Source organism: Meles meles, chromosome 2, assembly GCF_922984935.1.
Source record: "Meles meles chromosome 2, mMelMel3.1 paternal haplotype, whole genome shotgun sequence".
Taxonomy (NCBI): Eukaryota; Metazoa; Chordata; class Mammalia; order Carnivora; family Mustelidae; genus Meles; species Meles meles.
The window spans coordinates 174,780,908-174,804,054 of NC_060067.1; the positions used below are offsets into that span (position 1 = coordinate 174,780,908).

Consider the following 23,147-nt stretch of genomic DNA (forward strand, 5'->3'; position numbering starts at 1 on the left):
CGTTCATGTTGCTGAAGCCACTGAAAACCTGAATGTTGAAGTTCCTCCACAAGGACACAATGAAGTAGGGACTAAGTATTCCTTGCCAACAATTAAAACAAAACATTGTTGATTTCAAAGCTAAGTATTAAGAGTGTATTTTCTTTCTTATATAGTTTTTGTTTTCGCTATAGCAAACACTTCCCTTTCTTCTTACACAATCAGTCTCTGTCATATCAATATTCAAACCCCCACCAAAAAAATTTTTTTAAAAAGGCTATTATGTCATTTCATCTTTTGAGTTCTCTCTTTCTCTAGAAACCTTCCTTTAGGGATCCCTTGCTCCAAATGAACTGATTATTCTCCAGCCTGGTACACAGCTATTATCTTGGAATTTCTCTTTGACATTCTTCTATGTCCTAGATAACAATTCTTTCTCTTTTTGGGTTACTTCCTCATTTGCTGGAAAAGTACATTAAATAATTTCCTAAGAAAAGAAAATAAAAGATCAATTTTCTGAGCCTTTGAATGTCTGAATTGTTTTTATTGTGCCCATCCCACTTGACTGATACTTTAGCAGAATTCTAGGTTGAGACTCTTTCAGAAACATAAAAGTATGGCTCCCCTGTATTCCAGAATTCAGTTTTCAATCTCATTCCTTTATTTGTGACCTTTTTATTCTTTTGTTTGCTTTGGGGTTTTGTTTTGTTTTACTTTTGTTTGTTTGTTTCATCTCTGGAAGCTATCAGGATTTTTCTTTAACAAGTGCTCTGTAATTTCACAATTATCCATTTTCTCTATTTTCTTTCTCCAAAGGTTTAAATTACTTGGATTTTAAAATCTTTAATTGATCCTGTCAGGCTTTTCTCTTTCTCTCATTTTTCTGTCTCAGTCTTTCTGCTTAGCTTCTTTCAAGAATTATCCAATTTTATGTAACAATCCATCCATATTCAGTTATATGTGCAAGAAGAGGAACAGGATACTAGCATTAGGATAGGAAGAAAGGCATCTCACAGAGGACAGCCAACTATGTATCAGAAGTTCTATTGTCTCACCTCCAACCTGGAGGAAAAGGCAACTGCTTGTTGTTGCTCTGATGACCACAGAGGAGGAGTGGGCAGATAGGATAACCAGCTAGCCTTTCCATGATTAGACTAAAAGTAATTCTATATTCAGTTTCATGCTTCACCCCGCTCTCAGCTATAACCAGTTTTTCCAAATCTGAGCTGAAAACCAATGTGTTTAGGGTTCTGCCAGGCTACGTTCTTCTTGTTCACATCCCATCAGTTTGCACTATAAATTGTAGATTCCACTACTGTCTACTATCTTCTATCCTCTTTCAGTTTTTCAAAACTGGTTAAAATCTTTATCTACTGTTGAAATCTCATACATTCCACACTTCAAGATTTACTCCCTATTTATTCCTATCTATTTTGAAAGCTTGTGGCAAATAAAGAAGATAAATGAATATTACAATCCACCACATTTTACTGATTTTTTCCCAATAAATATTTTTACTTGGAACTTCATTAATTTATAATAATTATGATGCTTATCACCTGTACAGGACAGAGAGAGTGTCAGATCTGTGGTCAAAAATTATTCTGCGTGTTTCTGTGAGGGTGCTTTTTTGGTCAGTTTAACATTTAAATTAATAGACTGAGTAAAGTAGATTGCTTTCCTAACATGGATGGGCCTCGTCCCATTCAGATGACGGACAGACTAGAACAAAAAGCCTGACCCGCCCCTGAGTAAGAATTACTCCTGCCTGCCTGTCTTCAACCTAAGGCTGATTTTTTCTTCCTCCTGATTTGAACTAAAACATTGGCTCTCATCAGGGAGATTCAAATTAAAACAACATTGAGATACCACCTAACACCAGTTAGAATGGCCAAAATTAGCAAGACAGGAAACAACGTGTGTTGGAGAGGATGTGGAGAAAGGGGAAGCCTCTTACACTGTTGGTGGGAATGCAAGTTAGTGCAGCCACTTTGGAGAACAGTGTGGAGATTCCTGAAGAAATTAAAAATAGAGCTTCCCTATGACCCTGCAATTGCACTGCTGGGTATTTACCCCAAAGATACAGATGTAGTGAAAAGAAGGGCCATTTGTACCCCAATGTTTATTGCAGCAATGGCTACGGTCGCCAAACTGTGGAAAGAACCAAGATGCCCTTCAGCGGATGAATAGATAAGGAAGATGTGGTCCATATACACAATGGAGTATTATGCCTCCATCAGAAAGGACGAATACCCAACTTTTGTAGCAACATGGACGGGACTGGAAGAAATTATGCTGAGCGAAATAAGTCAAGCAGAGAGAGTCAAGTATCATATGGTCTCACTTATTTGTGGAGCATAACAAATAACATGGAGGACATGGGGAGATGGAGAGGAGAGGGAGTTGAGGGAAACTGGAAGGGGAGATGAACCATGAGAGACTATGGACTCTGAAAAACAACCAGAGGGTTATGAAGGGGCGGCAGGGGCGGGGGGGAGGTTGAGGAACCAGGTGGTGGGTAATAGGAAGGGCACGTACTGCATGGAGCACTGGGTGTGATGCCAAAACAATGAACACTGTTATGCTGTAAATAAACAAATAAAAATAAATAAATAAATAAATAATAAATAAAAAAACATTGGCTCTTCATAGTCATTGAGACTGCTGGCTTCCAGACTAGAACTATCATCAGCTCTCCTGGTTCTAAGGCCTTTGGACTCAGTCTGGAACTGTACCATCATTTCTCCTAGATCTCTAGCTTGCAAAATGCAAATCTTGGCCCTTATTAGACCCCATAATTATATGAGTCCATTCCTTATAATAAATGAATGAATAATATATACACACACAAACACACACACACACACACACACATATATATATATACTTCCTATTGGTTCTGTTTCTCAGGAGAACCCTGACTAATGCAGATACCAAGACTGGTTCTAGAAGAATAGTTTTTAAGGATGAGTTTTCTGTATTGGTCCCTGGGTTTCTGGAATTGGCTCCTACCTGACTACATTTAAAGATGTTAATGACTTTATTTGCAAGAGAAGAGTACTGAGAGTCCATGGCATGATCTGGCAGGAAGACATGCGAAATATCACCACTAGTTATTCCTAAGCGACTTATAAGAATCAAGGACCTGGGTAATTGTGCATATGATATTTTCAAACACTTCCATCAAACCAACAAATATGGGGCGCCTGGGTGGCTCAGTGGGTTAAAGCCTCTGCCTTCGGCTCAGGTCATGGTCTCGGGGTCCTGGGATCGAGCCCCGCATCGGGCTCTCTGCTCCGCGGGGAGCCTGCCTCCTTCTCTCTCTCTGCCTGCCTCTCTGTCTAGTTGTGATTTCTCTCTGTCAAATAAATAAAATATTAAAAAAAAAAAAAAAAAAAAAAAAAAAAAAAACAACAAATATGAGATCAATGGTTACTCCTAATGTCACTGGACAAAATAGAGGATAAAAAGAATAAGCTCAGAAACTTGAACTCTCAGCTCAAATACAACAAAAATAACCTGAAGGAGACCCTAATCTTTTGTAGCCACAGGGCTGAGAACTCTGAAAATCAAACCCAGAATTTCATCCTTCAACTGGTGAGAGTACAACACAAATTGGACCTCCCAACTTTGCAGGGTATCTACCATTAAAGTGAGGGCACTAGGAGGATAGAATGTGATCCTGAAAGATGGAATGGGATGTGTGGCAAGACCCCAATATCTGTGTAAGAACAAAAGTTCTAGGTCAAATGAACAGAAGTCTAACCTGAATCATGGAGCCCCTAAATACTGATGAGTCCTTCTTGCCAGTGGAAGCAGTCTCCCGACCGTCAACAGAAAAGGCCCCTTCACTCACAAGAAGAGGGATGAGCACTGCATTGCCTGAGGAAACTGTAATGGTCTCCTATGAGGAAGCTGTCCTGCAAGACAATGCTGATTCTCCACAGAAATCATCTCCACCAGCCCTCTTCTCTGTTAGACCTACCCACTAGACTCAAATCTCAGCAGGTCCCTTAAAGTGTGTGACCTATGAGGAAGTATACTATATACAAAAGAACTACTTGAGTCTTCTAATTTGATCTAATTAATTAGATTTAGATTAGATTAATTAGATTTAGATTAATTAATTTAGATCTAAAAAATCTAATTTAATGACACAGAACATGTGTCAGAATGGATATTAAGGGTAATGGTGGAAGGATCATAAAGTGGGATCAGGCCAAATTTATCAAGGCACTTACTAAGTAGAGATTCTGCATTTAATGCTGCAGGTTAGGGATTTAGAAAGAGCTTTAACAGTTGGTTGGTTAATCAGCTAAAATATGGACCAGAAGTTAGCCCATGCTGAGCATGTTGGAAATGCTAGACGTGTCTTGGTTAAAGGCAGGAGAAATGATTCAAAGGCTTAGGGAAGGTTGTAATGTTAAGAATGGGTTTGCCATTTCAGACCCATTCACTCACTCTGGAGGGGCCCAGCAAACACACCTTTAACCATACTGTGAGAAATAAATTGTGAAGGGAGTCCCTGCAGGCCTAAATTGCTGTATCATCACTCTTATCTTAGGCCACTTTACATTAGGAACAGCAGTCACTGAATTGGCACACAAATGTCACGGGAGTAATTGAATGCCAGGGGCAGGGGCAAGTGCATAGGCACTCAACTGCAAAGTCAAGGTGGATATGATCACCATAATAAAGAGCAAAGTCAAAGAAGCAATCAGAAAAGTCTGACTTGCACAGACCTATGGCATTGGTTAGCTGATCATGGTGCTCCTAGAAATAAAAAGAGAGGAAGTATACCAGTAAATTTTTACTACATCTGTATAAGCAGAAAAGTTTGAGGTCAAATGAACAAAACAGTGTAATAGGCCCTCATCAACTGCCAAACTTGAGACTTATTCACACCCAGAACCCCTTACATGAAGGGGAGGACTGGTCCTCTTCAGGTAGACTCTTGATTCACGGCCAAAAATGTATACTCTTACTCTTCTCCCATCCTTCCCCAACAGGATCTATTGTGGTATACGGTATGGCTGTATACCAGTAACCGGGCATTGTGCAAAACGAAAATCATCAGATCTCTCAGGAACTACTGGACACTCTCTCTGAACCGACACTGAATCCAGAAGACCCACAACATCACGGTGGCCTACCAGTCAAAGTAGGGAGCTATGGAGGTCAGCCATCAATGGAGCTTCAGCTCAGGTCCTCCTCACTCACAGGGGGCCCACTGGGTCCTAAACCCATCCTAGGCTTATTTCCCCAGTTCCAAAATGCACAACTGGAACAGACACGATCAGTAACTAGCAGAATCCCCACGCTGGCTCCCTGACCTGTGGAGTTAGGGCCATTATGGCAGGAAAGGCCAACTGGAAGCCACTAGAACTGCTACTACCTAGAAAAATAGTAAACCAAAAGGAATAAATACCACAATCCAGGAATCACTGCAAAGTCAATATCACCTTTAAGGTAATCCAGGGTCAACTAAACTATCTGGCCTGTGCAGAAGACAGACAGATCTTGGAGAACAAGAGTGGATTATCAGAAGCTTAAGCAGCTCGGGAGGTAACTGCTGCTGTAGCAACTGTGCTTCTATTGCTTGAGCACATCCAGAGATCTCCTGGCACCCGGGACGCAGCTGCTGACCTGGCAGGTATTGTTCTCTCCACTCCAGCTGCTAACGATCACCAGATGCACTTTGCTTTCAGCTGGCAGGGCCAGCAACACACCTCCACGGTCCTCTCTCAGGGGTATAGCAACTCTTCAGCCCTACACCATAAGTTAGTTTGGGGGATCGTGATCGACTTTTCCTTCCACAAGATACCACTTTGGCACATTCCATGGATGACATTATTCTGACTGAACCTAGTGAGAAAGAAGTAGCAATGCTGTAGATCAATCGGTAAGATGAACTGCATGTCAGAGGTGGAAAGCAAATCTGAGAAAAAATCAGGGGTCTTCTACCTCTGTGAAGTTTCTAGGAGCCGGCGGTGTGGAACATATCTACAGTTCCTTTCAAAAGTGAAGGATAAGGGGCACCTGGGTGGCTCAGTGTGTTAAAGCCTCTGCCTTCAGCCCCGGTCATGATCTCAGGGTCCTGGGATTGAGCCCCACATCGGGCTCTCTGGTCAGCAGGGAGCCTGCTTCCCTCTCTCTCTCTCTCTGCCTGCCTCTCTGCCTACTTGTGATCTCTGTCAAATAAAAAATAAATAAAATCTTTAAAAAAAATAAATAAATAAAGTGAAGATGTTACATCAGGACTCACTGGCAATAAAAAAAGAGGTAAGACAACTAGTGGGCCTTTGACTTTAGGGGCGATACAGTCCGGATCTGAGCATGTTACTCAAGTCCACTTACCATGTGACCTGAAAAGCTGCTAGTAGAGTATGGACCAGAGCAAGAGAAGATTCTGCAACAGGTTCAGGAGGCCACACAAACTGCTCTGCTAAATGGGCCCTTGTTCCAGAACATTCAGTGATGCTTGAAATATCAGTGGCAGATAGGAATGCTGTCTGGACCCTCTGGCAGTTCCTCAGAGGTGAACAGCACTATGTTAGTACTTAGGATTTTAGAGGAAAATCCTGCCATCCTCAGCAGATAACTACTCTCTTTTTTAGACACAGCTCGTGGCCTGCTATGGAGGCCTTTCTAGAGTGAACACTTAACCATAAGCTACCAAGTTACCACAGGACCTGAACTGTCCATCATGAGCTGGGTGTTACCTGACCCACCAAGCCTTAAAGTCTAGCAGGCACAGTAATATTCCATCATCAAATTAAAGTGGCAGATACATGGTAAGCTTGAGCAGATCCTGAAGGTAATAGTAAGTCACACGTAGAAATGGCCTAAGTGCCCATAGTCCCCCTTCCTGCTTAACTGTCTTCTCTGTCCCAGACTTTAAGACCAGAACTACACCATTAGCTCTTCTGAGTGTCCAGCATGCCTACTGAAGATATTGGATCCTAGGACTTGTTAATCTCTATAATCTTGTAAGCCAATTCCATATAAAAAAATCCTACACAGGGTGCCTGGGTGGCTCAGTGGGTTAAAGCCTCTGCCTTCTGCTCAGGTCATGATCTCAGGGTCCTGAGATTGAGGCCCGCATCGGGCTCTCTGCTTAGCAGGGAGCCTGCTTTTTCCTCTCTCTCTCTCTGCCTGCCTCTCTCCCTACTTGTGATCTGTGTGTCAAATAAATAAATAAATTTTTTTTTAATTTCCTATAAAAAATCCTACACATACAGAGACAGACACAGACCCACACACATCCGATTAGTTCTGATTCTCTAGAGAACCCTAATACACTGACCAATATTTCTCACTTACGCTTAGATGAAAACCAAATACCTAAAATAACTGAAATGTGCAAATGTTTAGGAAACGCTTCAAAGCCTTTACCACACTGAGCAGAATGCACAACACAACAGCTAAAAGGCATTTGGGCATGAAAAAGGAATGAGTATTATCCTACTTCTCTTAAAATTTAAATCCATTCTAGTGGCTCTCTTTATGAACTCAATGTTTGTACCATCTCAAAACTCAGATGTTGAATGATGGTATTTGGAGATGAAGACTTCTGGAGGTAATTAAGTTTAGATGAGGGTGGAACCCTGGTCTGATGGGATTAGTGCCTTTATGAGACAGCAGAGAGTTTGTGCTCTCTTTCTCTCCCTCCACATGCACACAGAAAAGGAGTCATGTGAGCACATAGCAAGATGATAACCACCTATGAGCCAAGAGAAGAGGTCTAAGAAGGAAATGTACCTTAATGGCACCTTGATCTTGGGACTTTCCAGGCTCCAGAACTATGAGAAATAAATTTCTGTTGTTTAAGCCAACTGGGAGATAGTATTTTATTTATTTATTTTTTTTTTTAATTTAGGGTAAAGAGACCACAGTGTTGTTGGTTTTTTTTTTTAATTTTTTTTTTTTTTACTATTTTATTTATTTGACAGAGAGAAATCACAACTAGGCAGAGAGGCAGGCAGAGAGAGAGGAGGAAGCAGGCTCCCTGCGGAGCAGAGAACCCAATGTGGGGCTCGATCCCAGGACCCTGGGATCATGACCTGAGCCGAAGGCAGAGGCTTTAACCCACTGAGCCACCCAGGTGCCCCTGGGAGATAGTATTTTTAATGGCAGCCTGAGCACACTAAAACATGCCCAGTAATGACTAGCCTCAGGCACTGAAACTGAAGAAAGCAGAGACTACATAATAAAACTTGACTGCAATGATGTCTATTTTATTTTTTTGTTTGTTTCTGTATTTTGTTGACTTGTTTTCTTTTCCTTTTTTCTTTTTTAATTCTATTCAGTATGATTTCTCATCTCTCTCTCTCTCTTTTTTCTGGTAAACATACCTAACTATTCACCTCCCCTCACAGTCATGAATTTAAAAGAGGACTAAGCATGTGGCAGAGCCTGTATTCCTGTATTCTAGACCCCAACAACCATACTGTTTTATACTGCTGGACATTACAACCAGCCCTTCAAGTGGTCCCTTATATTTCCTTCCCAGGAAGTCTTGATTTATAGCTGGAAGGAAAAACAGCCCTACCTACCTCAAGGGTACTGGGAAAATATGAGGGTTTTTTCCTACTATATTGTAAATCTCTGTGCACTAGAAGGAATAAAGCCAACAAGAGAGAAGTGATATCAGCAAAATGACCTCATAAAACATCCCTTAACAATAACCCCCACCACACTCATAATATTTTGAAATCTATCCATGACAAAATGCCTTTGCAAGAGATCTGGGATCCAAATAGAAGAATATGAAACCCCTGTGTAGTCCAAGACTAAGGAGAGCCATTTTGAGAAGTTAGGCTTGTACCAGGAAGCTGACTTACCAACCATGGTCCTGGCTATAGACTCAGAAGCAGCTCTATACCCTGAAGGGCTACAGACCCATCTGGCTTTAGGTCTGTCACCAGCACCAAATACCAAAGCACCCAAGAGGAGTCACACCCACGTGTGCATCAAATAGTAGGTATACACACCTCAGTCCCAGCTGTGGTCCATGAACTGGCTTTAGCTCCTCTTGACCACAGTCTGGGAGCCTCTGGAGATAAACCAACAAACAGATTATAGAATCTTAAAGGGCCCTCAACTACTCAACTTCAGTCCGTTCCCCCCCCCACCCCCACCCAGCCACTCTCCTTGAACAGGCCTGTTGGCACAGGGACCATGCAGGACAAAGTCCCATCTGTGCCCCTTGAGCACTTGAAAGGGCCCTAAAATTAGCGCTAGTTTCTTCACAGCCACAGTTTGCCAATAGCCTGAAGGGTCCAGGTCCCAGTGGGAGACACTCTTATCAACCACCCCAGCATTTCTAAAAGGACCATATACTTGTGAACCTAGCAACCACAGTCTGTGAATACATTTGCTGGCACAGGGATCCAAAATGAGACACTCTGAGCTAGAACCCCAGAAAGCCTCAAGGGCCCTAAACTTGGCTCCAGCCCCATCACAGCCACCAGATCCCCCACCAGATCCAGCAACCAACGGACCCACCTCCTGCAATCCCAAAGATTCTGAAGGGGATCTGTACTCGTTTTCAGAAGCTCCAAGCCTTAGTCCCAAGCTGTCCTGCCAGCACAGAGACCCAATGGTAGATGCCCATGTCTGCACATCAAGAGACCCTAACTAACCCTATCTTCTGCTCTAGTCCTTTCCACTAGTCAGGGAGCAGTCCTGGCCACTCAGGGACCCATCAAGTGAACAGACAGCAATCTTCTCTATTCTCTGTAATGGGAGCCATACCAGTCCATGAACCTGGTAATAGGCTGGTGTCTGAAGACCCAACTGTGGACTCTGAAGCAGACCCTTGTCTTAAGGCCACTCTACTTACTGAACAAGGTACTGAAGGTAGTTCAATCCACTGAGGAACCAGTCAGCATCTGTACCCACCAAAGCCCCTGATAACAAGACCCCACTGGGGAGCTGTAACCAGCTCCAACCCAGCCCAACTAATATTCCAGAGGTAATCCCCTCAACATTGAAAATAGACAGGAGGGCCTTACCTCAAGAAACCAATCTGTAAAGACCAGAATAATTGTTCCTTCAAATACATGTCCATCAATGTAATACTACATGAAAGAATCAGGGGACTATGACCTCACCAAAAGAAACTAATAAAGTGCTAATAAATGACCCTAAAGAAATGATGATCTATAGGTTACCTGACAAAGAATGCAAAATAATCATCATAAAGAAAGTGAATGAAATGAAAGAGAATACAGACTTCTAAACAAAATCAAAGAAATAATGAATGAACAGAATGAGCTTAATAAAGAAGTAGAGACCATAAAAAGGAATGAAAAAGAAATCCTGCAGGTGAAGAAAACAATGACAGAGATGAAAAATGTAATGGAGAGCTTTAAGAACAGATTTACTCATCCAGAAGAAATAATCAGCAAACTCAAAGACACACTGCTTTAAATTAACCAGTTAGATGGGGTGCCTGTGCGGCTCAGTCGGTGAAGCATCTGCCTTTGGCTCAGGTCATGATCTCAGGATCCTGGGATCAAGCCCCCCATCAGGCTCCCTGAGCAGCAGGGAGTTTGCTTCTCCCTCTCCCTATGCCCCTCCCCATGCTTGTGCACACTCTCTCTCTCTCTCAAATAAATAAAACCTTAAAAAAAAAAAAAGCCAGGTAGAGAAACAAAAAGAAAAAAGACTTTTTTGAAAAAGAGTAAAGAAAGCCTATGTGAATTAAGGGGCACCATTAAATGAACAAACATTCATATCATAGGAGTCCCTGAAGAAGAACTTGGTAGAAAGTTTACTTAAAAAAATAATAGTTGAAATCTCCCCAAATCATGGGAGAATATGGACATTCAAGTATAGGAAACTCAAAGAACTCCATGTAAGATCAACCCCAAAATTACTTTGAGACACATTAGTCAAATGTTAAAAGACAAAAAGGAGAGAATTTTGGAAGAAGGAAGAGAAAGCAGCAAGACTCATCACATACAAGGGAACCCCCATATGGCTACTAATTGATGTCTCTAAAGACACCTTGCAAGCCAGAACAAAGTGAAATGATACAATGTGCTGAACAACAAGAATAAAAAATTGCCAACCAAAAATACTATACATGGCAAAACTGTCCTTCAGAAATGAAGGAAAGCTAAAGACATTCCCAGACAAACAATAAAAGAGTTCATTACTACTGGCCCTGCCCTTCAAGAAATGTTAAAGAGAATTCAAGTTGAAATGAAAGGATATTAACAATACAAAAACATATAAAACTCATGGTAAAAGGAAATACATAGTCAAATTCAGAATACCTTAATACTATAATGGTATAAAATCACTTTATCTCTAGTATAAAACTTTAAAAAAAAAAACAAAAAAATAAAAAAATTATTAATGAATGCATAATATAAGAAAATACAAAGTATGACCTCAGTAGTTTAAAATATGAGAAAAATAAAAGTGTAGAGCTTGTATATGCAATTGAAGGTAAGTTATTATCAGCTTAAAATAGACTTATACCTACATAATGTTTTATATAAGCCTTATGATAACCACAAGAGAAGGAACATAGTAGACAGGCAAAAGATAAAGAGAAAAGAATTAAAGTATACACTATAAAAAAAAATAAAATCACAAAAGAAGATAGGAAGAGAGGAAGAAAGGAACAAAAGAACTGAAAAACAGTCAACAATGAAATAGCAATCAATACCTACCAATAATTACTTTAAATATAAATGAACTAAATTCCCAATTAAAGACAAAAAGTGGCTTAATAATTTTTTTTTTAAAAAAAAAGCAAGATCCAACAATAAGCAGCCTAAGAAAAGCTCACATTAGTTGTAAGGGCATACAGGTTGAAAGTGAGGGGACAGAAAAAGATATTCCATGTAAATGGTTATACTTATATCACATATAATAAATAGACTTTTAGTGAAAACTGGTTGCAAGAGACAAAGAAGGTCATGAAATGGGGATTAAGGAATCAATTCATCACCCTACACTGGAGCACCTAAATATTTAGAGCAAATAATAACAAAATTGAAGGGAGAAATAGCAAAACAATAATAGTAGTGGACTTTAAAACCCTACATTCAACATTGGATAGATCATCAGAAATAAACTTAATAAGAAAACAGCAGACCTGAAGAACTTCATAGACCAAAATGGATCTAACAAACATAAACAGAGCAGCCCATGCAACAGCAGCAGAATACATACTCTTCTCAAGCACACACAGAACATTCTACAGGATACAACTTATGTTGGGTCCCAAAGTAAGACATAACAAATTTTACAAGACTAAAATCATATCTAGTATTTTTCCCAATCACAATTTCTGATTTCTGAAATCAGAAATTTGTGAGAGGAGGAAAATGGAAAATTCACAAAAATGTAGAAAGTAAACAACAGGACATGACTCAGTCAGTTAAATATCTGCCTTTAGCTCAGTCATGATCCCAGGGTCCTGGATTGAGACCCACATTGGGTTCCCTGATCAGCAGGGAGCCTGCTTCTCCCTCTCCCTCTACCTGCAGCTCCACCTTCTTTTGCTCTCTCTTTCTGTCAAATGAATAAATTAAATCTTTATAAATAAATAAATAAAAGTAAACAACACACTCCTGACCAACCAATTCTGCCACTTACAACAAGATGCACAGAACTTTAGGGCATTATTCTAAGCCAACGAAGTCTGAAAAAGAAAGACAAATATCGTATGATCTCACTTACATGTACAATCTTTAAAAAAAAAGTCATACTCAGAAACAGAGAGTAGAATGGTGGTTTTCAGAGGTTGGGGAGTGGGATAAGTGAGGGGATGTCGATCCAATGGCACAAACTTCCAGTTATAGAGGAAGTTCTGGGTATCTAATATTCAACATATGATTATAGTGAACAATATTATATGCTTGAATATAAATCTTAAATGCCAGGAGAATAAATCTTAAATGTTCTTACCACCGAAAAAAAAAAAAAGAAAATATATTTATGTGAAGTAATAGAAGTGTCAATTAACCTTACTGTGGTAATCATTTTGCAATAAATACATGTATTGAATTATCACAATGATTACACTTTAAACTCATACCATGTTATATTCAATTATATCTCAATAAAAGCAGGGCAGGAGGGGGCAGAAGAGGGGCAGGGAGCCAACAAGGGAGAGGCAAAGATGAAAAATACTAGAAAGAACTGCAGGAACATTATTTGTGGTTCTGGGTTCCAAAGCTCTTTACGGGACTCTTTGACTTAAATCAATTAATTTCCTGTTATCCTTTAATTTAATCTTATCTGAGTTTTTGTGAGACCTAAGAGTACTGATTATAATCCACAGAGTAAAATTTCATCAATTCAAAAAACACCAAAAGTATACAGTTACAGAATACAAAATGAAATTAGCCCAGGAATATATCTAAAGAAAAATTTAGGGACGCCTGGGTGGCTCAGTGGGTTAAGCCACTGCCTTCAGCTCGGCTCATGATCTCAGAGTCCTGGGATCGAGTCCCGCATCGGGCTCTCTGCTCCGCAGGGAGCCTGCTTCCCTCTCTCTCTACCTGCCTCTCTGCCTACTTGTGATCTCTGTCTGTCAAATAAATAAATAAAATCTTAAAAAAAAAAAAAAAAAAGAAAAGAAAAATTTAATGTTACCAGATGCTCCAGGAATGTAGAGATAATTTAATGTTAGGGAATTTATTGAGATAACCCAGCACACATTAGTAAGTCAAAAGTAAATAATGATTATTTTAATAGTATCTAATATTTTTAAATATTTAATATTTTTAATATCAAAAAAACTACTCATAAAATATAAAATCTATTCTTTTTTCTTATTAAATAGGATTAAAAGAATACTTCACTAAAGGAAAAATACTATCTACCCCAACAAGCCATTAGCCAAAAATCATACATAACCTGAAAGATTAGATGTATTCCCATCCCAAGATGGTTAAGACAAAGATGTATGCTATCATTATTTGAAATTATTCTGGAAGTGCTATCATTGCCATTACAAATTACATATATAATATATTATCAAATATATCTATCCAATATATATATCCAAAATAAATCCAAATTGTAAATATCAGAAAGGAAATGAACATTTTATCATTTACAAATGATGACTATTTACCTAGAAAATTCTAATATAATTAATAGAAATATATGACACCAAGTGTATGGCTGGAAACAAAATAAACATATACAAATTTTTTTCTGAATATCAATAATACCTAGTCAAAAATACAAACAAAATAGCTTTTCTTGCCATTAAAACCCATTAGAAATCGTAACACAACAAATGAGAAAATATAACAGAAGAAAATGGGGCTATTCATAATAGCAATAAAAATACATCCAGCAGGGGTGCCTGGGTGGCTCAGTGAGTTAAGCCTCTGCCTTCGGCTCAGGTCATGATCTCTGGGTCCTGAGATCAAGTCCCACATCAGGCTCTCTGGTCAGCAGGGAGCCTGCTTCCCTTTCTCTCTCTCTCTGCTTACCTCTCCGCCTACCTGTGATCTCTGTCAAATAAATAAATAAAATATTTTAAAAAAAAATACATCAAACAAACAAACAAAACCAGAAAAACCTGTAAGACTAAATCTTTAAAAGATCTCCCAAAAATGGAGACACATACAATGCTTTCCTATCAGAAGACTCAATAATGTAATGATGTCACTTTTCCCCATCATAAGTTTTAATGTCACCCCAACCAAAATAAAAAGCACTTTTTAATTACATTTTTAATTTTTTTATACCCTGACAAAAATTATCTCAAGCTTATCTGGAATGATAAATGAATAAAAAATATCCATTTTCCTACTTTTCTGTAGGAAAAAAGAATGAATGGACATTTGCATGACCAGATATTAAAAATATATTATGAAACCAATAAAAACTGAAACAAGGCAGTACAAACATGAGTAGTTAGAAATATCAAAAGCATAAAGAGAAAAAAAACAGAAATGAAGGCTTAAATATATACAAATTTAATAGGTAATTTAAATAAGTTTTCAAATTAAAGGAGAGAGATTATAAATGAGGTTAAGGCAAATAAACCATTCTGAAGAAAATGACATTAGAACTCAGCATACAATGGTAATTTCTGAATGAATAAATGATAAAAGGGGAAAAAGAATGCCAACTTCATACTGAATATACTCCACATTCTCCTAGATTAAAGGGGAATTAAATGAAAAACAAAATCTACTAGAAAATACCAGAGAATAATGATCTGATATTATACTGAGAAAGATCTTCAAAAATATTTAAGTAAAGTTAGAAACCATAAAGGAAAGGAATAACAGATTTGAATATATAAAAATTCAAATATAGCAAAAAATTACTAAAAACTAGGGGCGCCTGGGTGGCTCAGTGGGTTAAGCCTCTGCCTTCAGCTCGGGTCATGATCTCAGGGTCTCTGGGATCGAGCCCCGTATCGGGCTCTCTGCTTGGCAGGGAGTCTGCTTCCTCCCCTCTCTGGCTGCTGCTCTGCCTACTTGTAATCTCTCTCTCTCTCTCTCTCTATCTGTAAAAAAGAAAAAAAAAAAAATTTAAAAAAAAAAACAAAAAACTAAAGAAGAGGCAAGAAGTAAATCAGGCAAAAATACTATATATATTTATATCTATTATGTATTATGTATATGTTACATAAATGACATTTATTATATATGACATAAATTAATAAAAATTCTTTAAAATCAATAAGAAAACAGACCAATTGTTTAAGCAAATCACAAAAGAAGGAATAAATATATAGAGACAAGATTTGACATCACTAGAAAGAAAGAGTAAATAAAAAGGAAAAGCTTTGAAAGATGGCTAATCTTGATTATGGTATGAAGAATTAAAACACTTCCCACTGAAAACTGGCTGGAAGGTAAACTATTAAACATTCTTCTAAAGAGAAATCTGGCAAGACTCTAACTAAAACCTTAAAAGTATGCACACCCAAGGCTCCTGGGTGGCTCAGTGGGTTGAGCGTCTGAGTCTGGATTTCGGCTGAGGTCATGATCTCAGGGTTGTGGGACTGAGCCCCAAGTCAGGCTCTACGCTCAGTGTGGAGTCTGCTTGCGATTCTCTCTCCCTCTCCCTCTGTCCCTACCATTCGTGGTCTCGCTCTCAAATAAACAAATATAGCTTAAAAACAAAACGAAAGAAAGAAAAAAAGCATGCACACCCCATTATAGTAGTTTAACCTCAGAAAACAAACATAATATTCTGAAAGTTTTATTTATAAAGCTATTTGCCTTAGCACTGTTTATAGTAACTACAGCAATTGAGTTTTTATAGTGGCAAAGACAGGCACAAAAATATAAGGGTCTTTTGGAAGAAGGAAAGGACAGAACTGGTACTGAAAACTGTAGACATTAAGGTAACTTGCAAGTCCACCTGTCTTCTTCACATGTCGTGTTATTAGTCATTTATGTTCTCTCCTCCTCCTCCTGCTCTTCTACTCTCCTCTAAGTTGGTTTCTTCAACTTGCTCAACACTCCTGCTCCCCTATATCTCTTCTGTATGACTGAAGTTTGCCATAACTCTTCTAGACCTGCTCTTAATTCATGGCATCGCTAAAGAATTCTTACAGTTTCTGCACTACTCTTAATTATCTTTCTTAACATACATTCTCCCCAAAAAGGAATTTGGTCTAACTCATCTTCTCATATAGAAACCACTGTTAGGAAGTGAGGAGCTGGCTAATTCTTGACTCCTATCTGATCCAAACCACAGTGGTCAGGGTAGCAGGGAGCATGGGCAGATGTGCACTCTGACATTTCTAGTGCAGAAACACACAAGCATACACACCCACACAACCCTGGCAATCACCTAAGTGCTCCCATAACAGCAGACTCGCTAATAAATTATAGTTCACTGATCAGAGAAAGAAATATGCACAGTATATTGCAACACACGCCAGGGGCTATAATACATGACTCTCAGTGAAATCTGGATAGTGGAATAACAATCATTCTTAATTTTGTCCTTGGTGGCTTTGTATTTTCTAAAATCTCTATAATAAATACAGATTTCTTTTATAAATCAGAAAAGAACTACTTACTTTTATAAGGTTTTTCAAATTTTTTTAACTTTACTTCATAAAGAGAAAAATCATTTTTACTACCTTTCCATCATCACATCTTGTGCCTTCATTCACCATCCCAGGATCTGGAACATCTGATCCTAGCTGGAAATCCACACCCCAACATTTGGTGCCTTTACTGGGAGTCTGAATAATAGCAGGAACGATTCCAAATACAGGCATGTCTTGTACATTCTCACACTGAAGCTTTCCACACAATGCATTCCTATAAAAATAGAGGAATAATGCAAACATAAAATGCACCCAGTGTAGATACAAAAGGAAAATTGTATATTTTGATAATAAGGAAAGTTTATTGATATTTAGTTGAAGGGAATCTCAACAGAGAAAGTATATGAGAGCAAAGACTTCAAAGCGGTTCTCTTCAAATATGGCAGAGACAAGTGGATGCTAAGATGGAGATTAGTAGGGTACCAGGTGGTGCTCATGCTTCTTCTTTCCCCACACCTAATCTCTCTTTACTATCTGTCTAGAGCTCAAAAATGTCTGAGGAAAAAGTTCTTTATAAATATAACTTTGCAAATGTTTTCACACAGAAAATAATAGGACTATACCAAAGTTTAATTGTGACTTCTTATAGAGTTACAGTAAGGAGAAAATTAGATTCTGTAGTGTAAAAATAAGAAAAGACTCCACACTTCTTGGCTTGGGTTAACTCTTAGTTACTTAAAGACTCAACTTATTAATTCACTAATTCAATTCACTGATTCAGCATTACAACAAGCATTATGAAGGTATGCCTAACTATAATTCTTATCACCAAGGCTGTATTAGCTCAATACCCTTCCTATAACCTTTCATAACACACTAAATACCACTACCATCAACTCTGATGATGCTATCTTCTTCTACTTGACTGTCTTGTGATCCAAGCACCTACCCTACACTTGAATCTCCTTTACGGTATCACTGCCAAGTGATACAGGATATAATTTTCCTCTAATTCACCTAATCCTCTAACTCACTAGTCCCTAAAAATTTTCATTCTAGATATCATAAAACTATTTTACTTCTTGAGTTAAAATCTATCTCCTTATAACTTTTCCTCATTGGTCCCAGACCTTCCACATGAGATCACACACCTAATGTCTTTTCCTTCTCCCACATGGCAGCTATTTTAGGACAATTATCATGTAGTTCCTAAATACTTACTTCAACAGAGCAATACCCTACAATCATTTCTTATGGAACAAGGAACTTCCCCTCTAAATAGTTCCAGTTTGTCTCACTGCCTCTTGAAGCACAGTACTCAGAGTAGGGCATGAAATTTCAGTTATAGCCTAACAAGCAAAGAACAAAATGGAGCTCACATTTCCTTTATTTTAGATACTGTACTACTATTAAGCCCAAGATTACAGTAGCTTTTTTTTAAGATTTTATTTATTTATTTGAGAGAGAGTGCACAAGCAGGAGGAGGGACAGAGGGAGCAGCAGACTCCCCAGTAAGCAAGAAGCCCAATGCAGGACTTGATCCCAGGAGCCTGGGATCATGACCTGAGCCAAAGGCAGAAGCCCAACCTACTAAGGCACCCAGGCGTCCCTACAGTGGCTTTTACGGTAACTACATTACATTACTGATGCCCTTGAACTGATCACTAGCTAAAACCCCTATTTACTTTTTGCATATACTATTAAGTCTCCTCTTCCCTCTATCCTGCACTCAAGAGTTAGTAATTTTGTCACAACTTTCCACTTATTCTTATGTCACCAATTATTTACTAGATAACTTGAATAAAGTGCTTACACTTTCTCAACTTCAGTTCCTTCATCTGAAAAACAAGAGATAAATAACAATGTCTATCCACATAGTTGGTTGAGATTAGATAGGAAAACTCTAAAACAAAACATAGCATAAAGCACACCTAAGTTAACATCTGTTGGAACCTACCAGAATTCACACTGCTATGATATACTTAGGGTTTCATGTGTAGTATTGGTGACATATTAAAAAGTGGTTACCAAAAAAAAAAAAAAAAAAGTGGTTACAAATGAGTAAGAAAAAAAAATAACCACGTCCACAGAAAAGATTAGCAAAAATACAAAAAAGGCAATTCAGAAAATAAGGAATGCAAGCAGCCAACAAAGCTAAGAGATTGTCACTGTTATATTATAAAGGAAAATTCTATTGTAAGCCTCAATAGAATAATGGCTTCTGGCAAGGATCATCAATGCATGCTAAAACCGCAAGGTAAAAACACTGGTGGGAAACTGGCTATTCATATGGTATAAAATCATCACTCCTCCACATATTATCTGATATCTGTAATGGGCAAAACAATTCTACAGTTGCAAGATCTTGTCATGGCCACTTAGTATCACTAATAAAATGAATTATCCAGAATTATGTGCCACCTTGACATTATGTACCAGTTATGAAGTATTCTTCCCTAAAATGTTTAACCTGAATCTAATTAAGACTTTAGATTTAACTTCTGATTTATAGAGATTTAACTTCTGATTTATAGAGAAATCAGGGGATAGAGACACAAGTTAAGCAACAATGAGAAGAAACTAACAAATCCAGATCATGGGCCATTCTAAAAGGCCACTGGCCCAGTTATTTCCTTAGGACACTATCACTGAAAAGAAAAAAATAAAAGAAGAAGACTATTTTAGATTAAAAGTGACTTAAGTGACATGACAACTAAATGCAATGTATGAAACTTAACAGATCCTAACGTGGAAAAAAAACAGCTATGAAACACAATTTAAGGACAATTGGAGAAACTTTAATATTGACCAGCTATTACAAGATAGTTGGAAATGATCGTTCTTAGGGCAGTGGTTTGGACATAAAATCTTCCCATGGAATTAAAAATACTAAAAATATATTAAGAATAATAATTTGACTTCCCCTCAAAAAGAGTTACATAAATACAAGAGAACTTACATCTACAACTACTTTTAAAACTATATAAGATAGATATCAAAAGTCATGTTCATATCCCCTTTTGAAATACTTTGATTTTTTTTATTTTCCCTCCATCTACTCTGTTTTATGTATCAAGAAAGGTAAATTCTAAATATTCTGTGAAATACACCATATATTAATAACTAATTGTTAAAGAATTGGAACAAAATAAATTGACTAAGATTAAGGGGGTAAAGGTACACAGCAGTAAGAACACCTATAAGAGGGCATCTGTCTGTTAAGAAAGATGGGGAAGTCTTTGAACCTAAGATCTGGAGGACTGGAGAACAATCCAGCCAGAAGGAACAGTACGGACGGAGGCCCTGTGGCAGAAGGACTACATGTAGGCCCCCACAGTTGGTGTCTCACAGCATTTAATGGCTACGTAGATAAAGATGAGCCTATAAATAAACACATTCAAGGAGCAACTGGAAACATAGAAAAGAACACTAGAAGAAATTTCCACACAGAAGCCAAGGAAAGAGGGAGGTTTCTTCGACAACAAAATGGTCAGCATAGTTGAATGCTACTAAAGGTCAAGTAGCATGAAGACCTAAAAATTTCAGTTGGATTTTGCAACCTGGATATCATTGCTGTTATTTCTTCACATTGTTTCATTACAGTTGCTTAGACTAACTGGCAAAGTAGGAGGTGGAGCCGGGAGAAGAGATGCACAATTTCAGAATTATTTCAGAATAATTTCAATTACACAAAATATCAGTGTGTGCATGTATAGTGCACAGAAACAAAAAAAGAGGAAGAAATACACTGAAATTAGTAAATATATACCCATGGAGATTATGGATGACTTTTTTCTCATTTACAATTTTTTAATAATTATTAATTTTTTACCATACACAAACAAGAAAGTTTTAATCTGTCGCTTTAAAGTTATAGAGAGCGGGACGCCTGGGTCAAGCGTCGGTTAAGTGTCTGCCTTTGGCTCAGGTCATGATCCCAGCATCTTGGGATCGAGTCGTGCATCGGGCTCCCTGCTCAGTGGGGCGCCTGCTTCTCCCTCTGCCTGCTGCTCCCCTCTGCTTGTGCTCTCTCTCTCTGACGAATAAATAAAATCTTTTTTAAAATAAAAACTAAAATAAATAAAATTATAGAGAGCAAGAATATAACAACATCCAGAATGAAGACTGCAGGTATCTTTATCTACACATTTATCAACCTAATCTTTTAATGATAAAAAAGAAGAGGAAGAATGTTTACCTGAGGTTCTTATTGTAGAATAAAGAAAACCAAAGATTCTACAATCTGTTAGATTTTAGGCAATTAACATCAAAAGAAATGAATTATTTTACTAGTTCTGAGTCTCTCTAAAACTGTTAGAAAATTTTAAGTTTGAAAATTTCAGTATTTAAGGGGGAGAAAGCAAGCAGTTCCAAGAACTATAAAAGACATTAGAGACGACTGGTCTTACACTCTTGCACATCCCTTCACAGCCTTGCCTTTACTTACCCAGTGGCACACTTCTTGTATTCATTGCCAGAGAAGCCACAATTGCCAAATCTGTCACCTTTAGAATTCACATCAATGAAACAATCTCTTGGGGCAGCCTTGGCTTCTGTAACATTAAAAAAAAAAAAAAAGTATGGCAATTTAATGCAAAAATAAAAGTATTCCCTATGTCAACCCATACATAGGATGAATTGCCTTAACACCTTCTAAAATATTTCAAGCCTCACAGGTAGAACATTTTTTTTCCACTTTTATGCTAACAACGAAATGTAAAAGTAAAGCTTAGATAGTATTTAAAAGTTCCCCTGGGCTCAAAGAAAAGTCAGTAAAAGAAATGCCATTAAACAAGATGAAATTACAAATAAATGAAAAGGCGCAGCCTGGTGGTGGTCTCGGAGTATCTGTTCTCAGCCTCTCCAACACATACCTGCTGCCTCGTTAGATCAGGCTGGGAAGGGCTGATGAAAACACTGCCAGCTATTATTACTGGTTCCTTTCATTTACCACATTTGGATGCTGAATTTCGATGCCCCCCACTCACAAGACGGATTGGCAAGCAATCCGTGACAGCTGAGGAAGCAGTGAACCATTCTTGCTTCCTTGCATCCTATGTGTTAGCACTTCATGTTCAGTTCACCCGCCAATTATACGTTCCTAAAAAACTTTACTTGAAAATATTTTTAAGCTAAAATGCCAGTACTTTCTATTGAAAAAAGTAATTCACTTGCCTATCTTACACATCTACTGCTATGTTGTTTTGGTTAAAACAAAATGACTGTTGGGGGGGCAATAGGGAGCTGCAAAGAGAAAGAGACAGAGGACCACATGACATGGAAAGGGAATGGAAACCTTCCACACAGGGCAAACAGCACGTGGCAGCATCCCTAGCGGGGCCCTTCCACAGAACAGAAGCTCTACCAATTCCAGATAATCTCCAAAAAGAAAAGTAAGTCTAGTTCACTTAGTCCTAGGCTTTTCCGTAGGCCTCCATGAAGATGGCATCATTGCTAAATAACAGTATGTAACTCGTTAAAATGTATCTGTTATAATTTTTTAGTCTGCGATAAGTGGCTTATTTTTGCAAAATGGATCAGAAGTTGACAGATCTCCACTATTCTATTCCATGACCTGATTAACACAAATACATCCCATTTAATTTTTTAGTCCTCTTGGCTCAATCCCTTTCTGACCCACCGTAAGATAAGGGCTATCACAGAACAAGAGACAGAAACTAGAGGCAGCAGAAATCTGATCAAAGTCAATAGCTAGTTTCTGAGAGAGCTAGCACAGTACTCTGAAGGAGCTTCTTTTTTTTTTTTTTTTTAAGATTTTATTATTCATTTGAGAGAGAGCATAAGCAGAGGGAGAGACAGAGGGAGAGGGAGAAGTAGACTTCCTGCTGACCTGGGAGCCCAATATGGGGGTCAAACCCGGGACTTGGAGATCACGATCTGAGCTGAAGGCAGACATTTAACTGTCTGAGCCACCCAGGTACCCATAACTGATCTTCTTAACTGAGACAAATAAAGATAAAAACAGAAGATTCAGGTCCCCTTTCTTTTCCTTTTTCTCCGTCCCTTCCTCTTTCCTTTCTTTCTTAAATATGTATTAATCCCCTACTAAGTGTCCCACGCCCTGATAACTCTCTGTTGCCTTAACGACAAGCTTCAACAAACATCTAGTATTCACTTATTTATTCACTTGAACGTGTTGTTGTTG

General features: G+C 38.3%; 1 protein-coding gene across 1 annotated transcript in view; it reads right to left on the reverse strand.

Moving 5' to 3' along the window:
- The window catches only part of ADAM9 (ADAM metallopeptidase domain 9), a 148,242-nt gene that overhangs the window by 31,563 nt on the left and 93,532 nt on the right, over window positions 1-23,147 (reverse strand). Inside the window, exons 15-16 of the mRNA XM_045998185.1 lie at window positions 21,429-21,534; window positions 17,072-17,255 (exon numbers count right to left, since the gene is read on the reverse strand). Coding sequence (XP_045854141.1) covers window positions 17,072-17,255; window positions 21,429-21,534 — 290 coding nt within the window. The remainder of the gene's footprint in view (window positions 1-17,071; window positions 17,256-21,428; window positions 21,535-23,147) is intronic.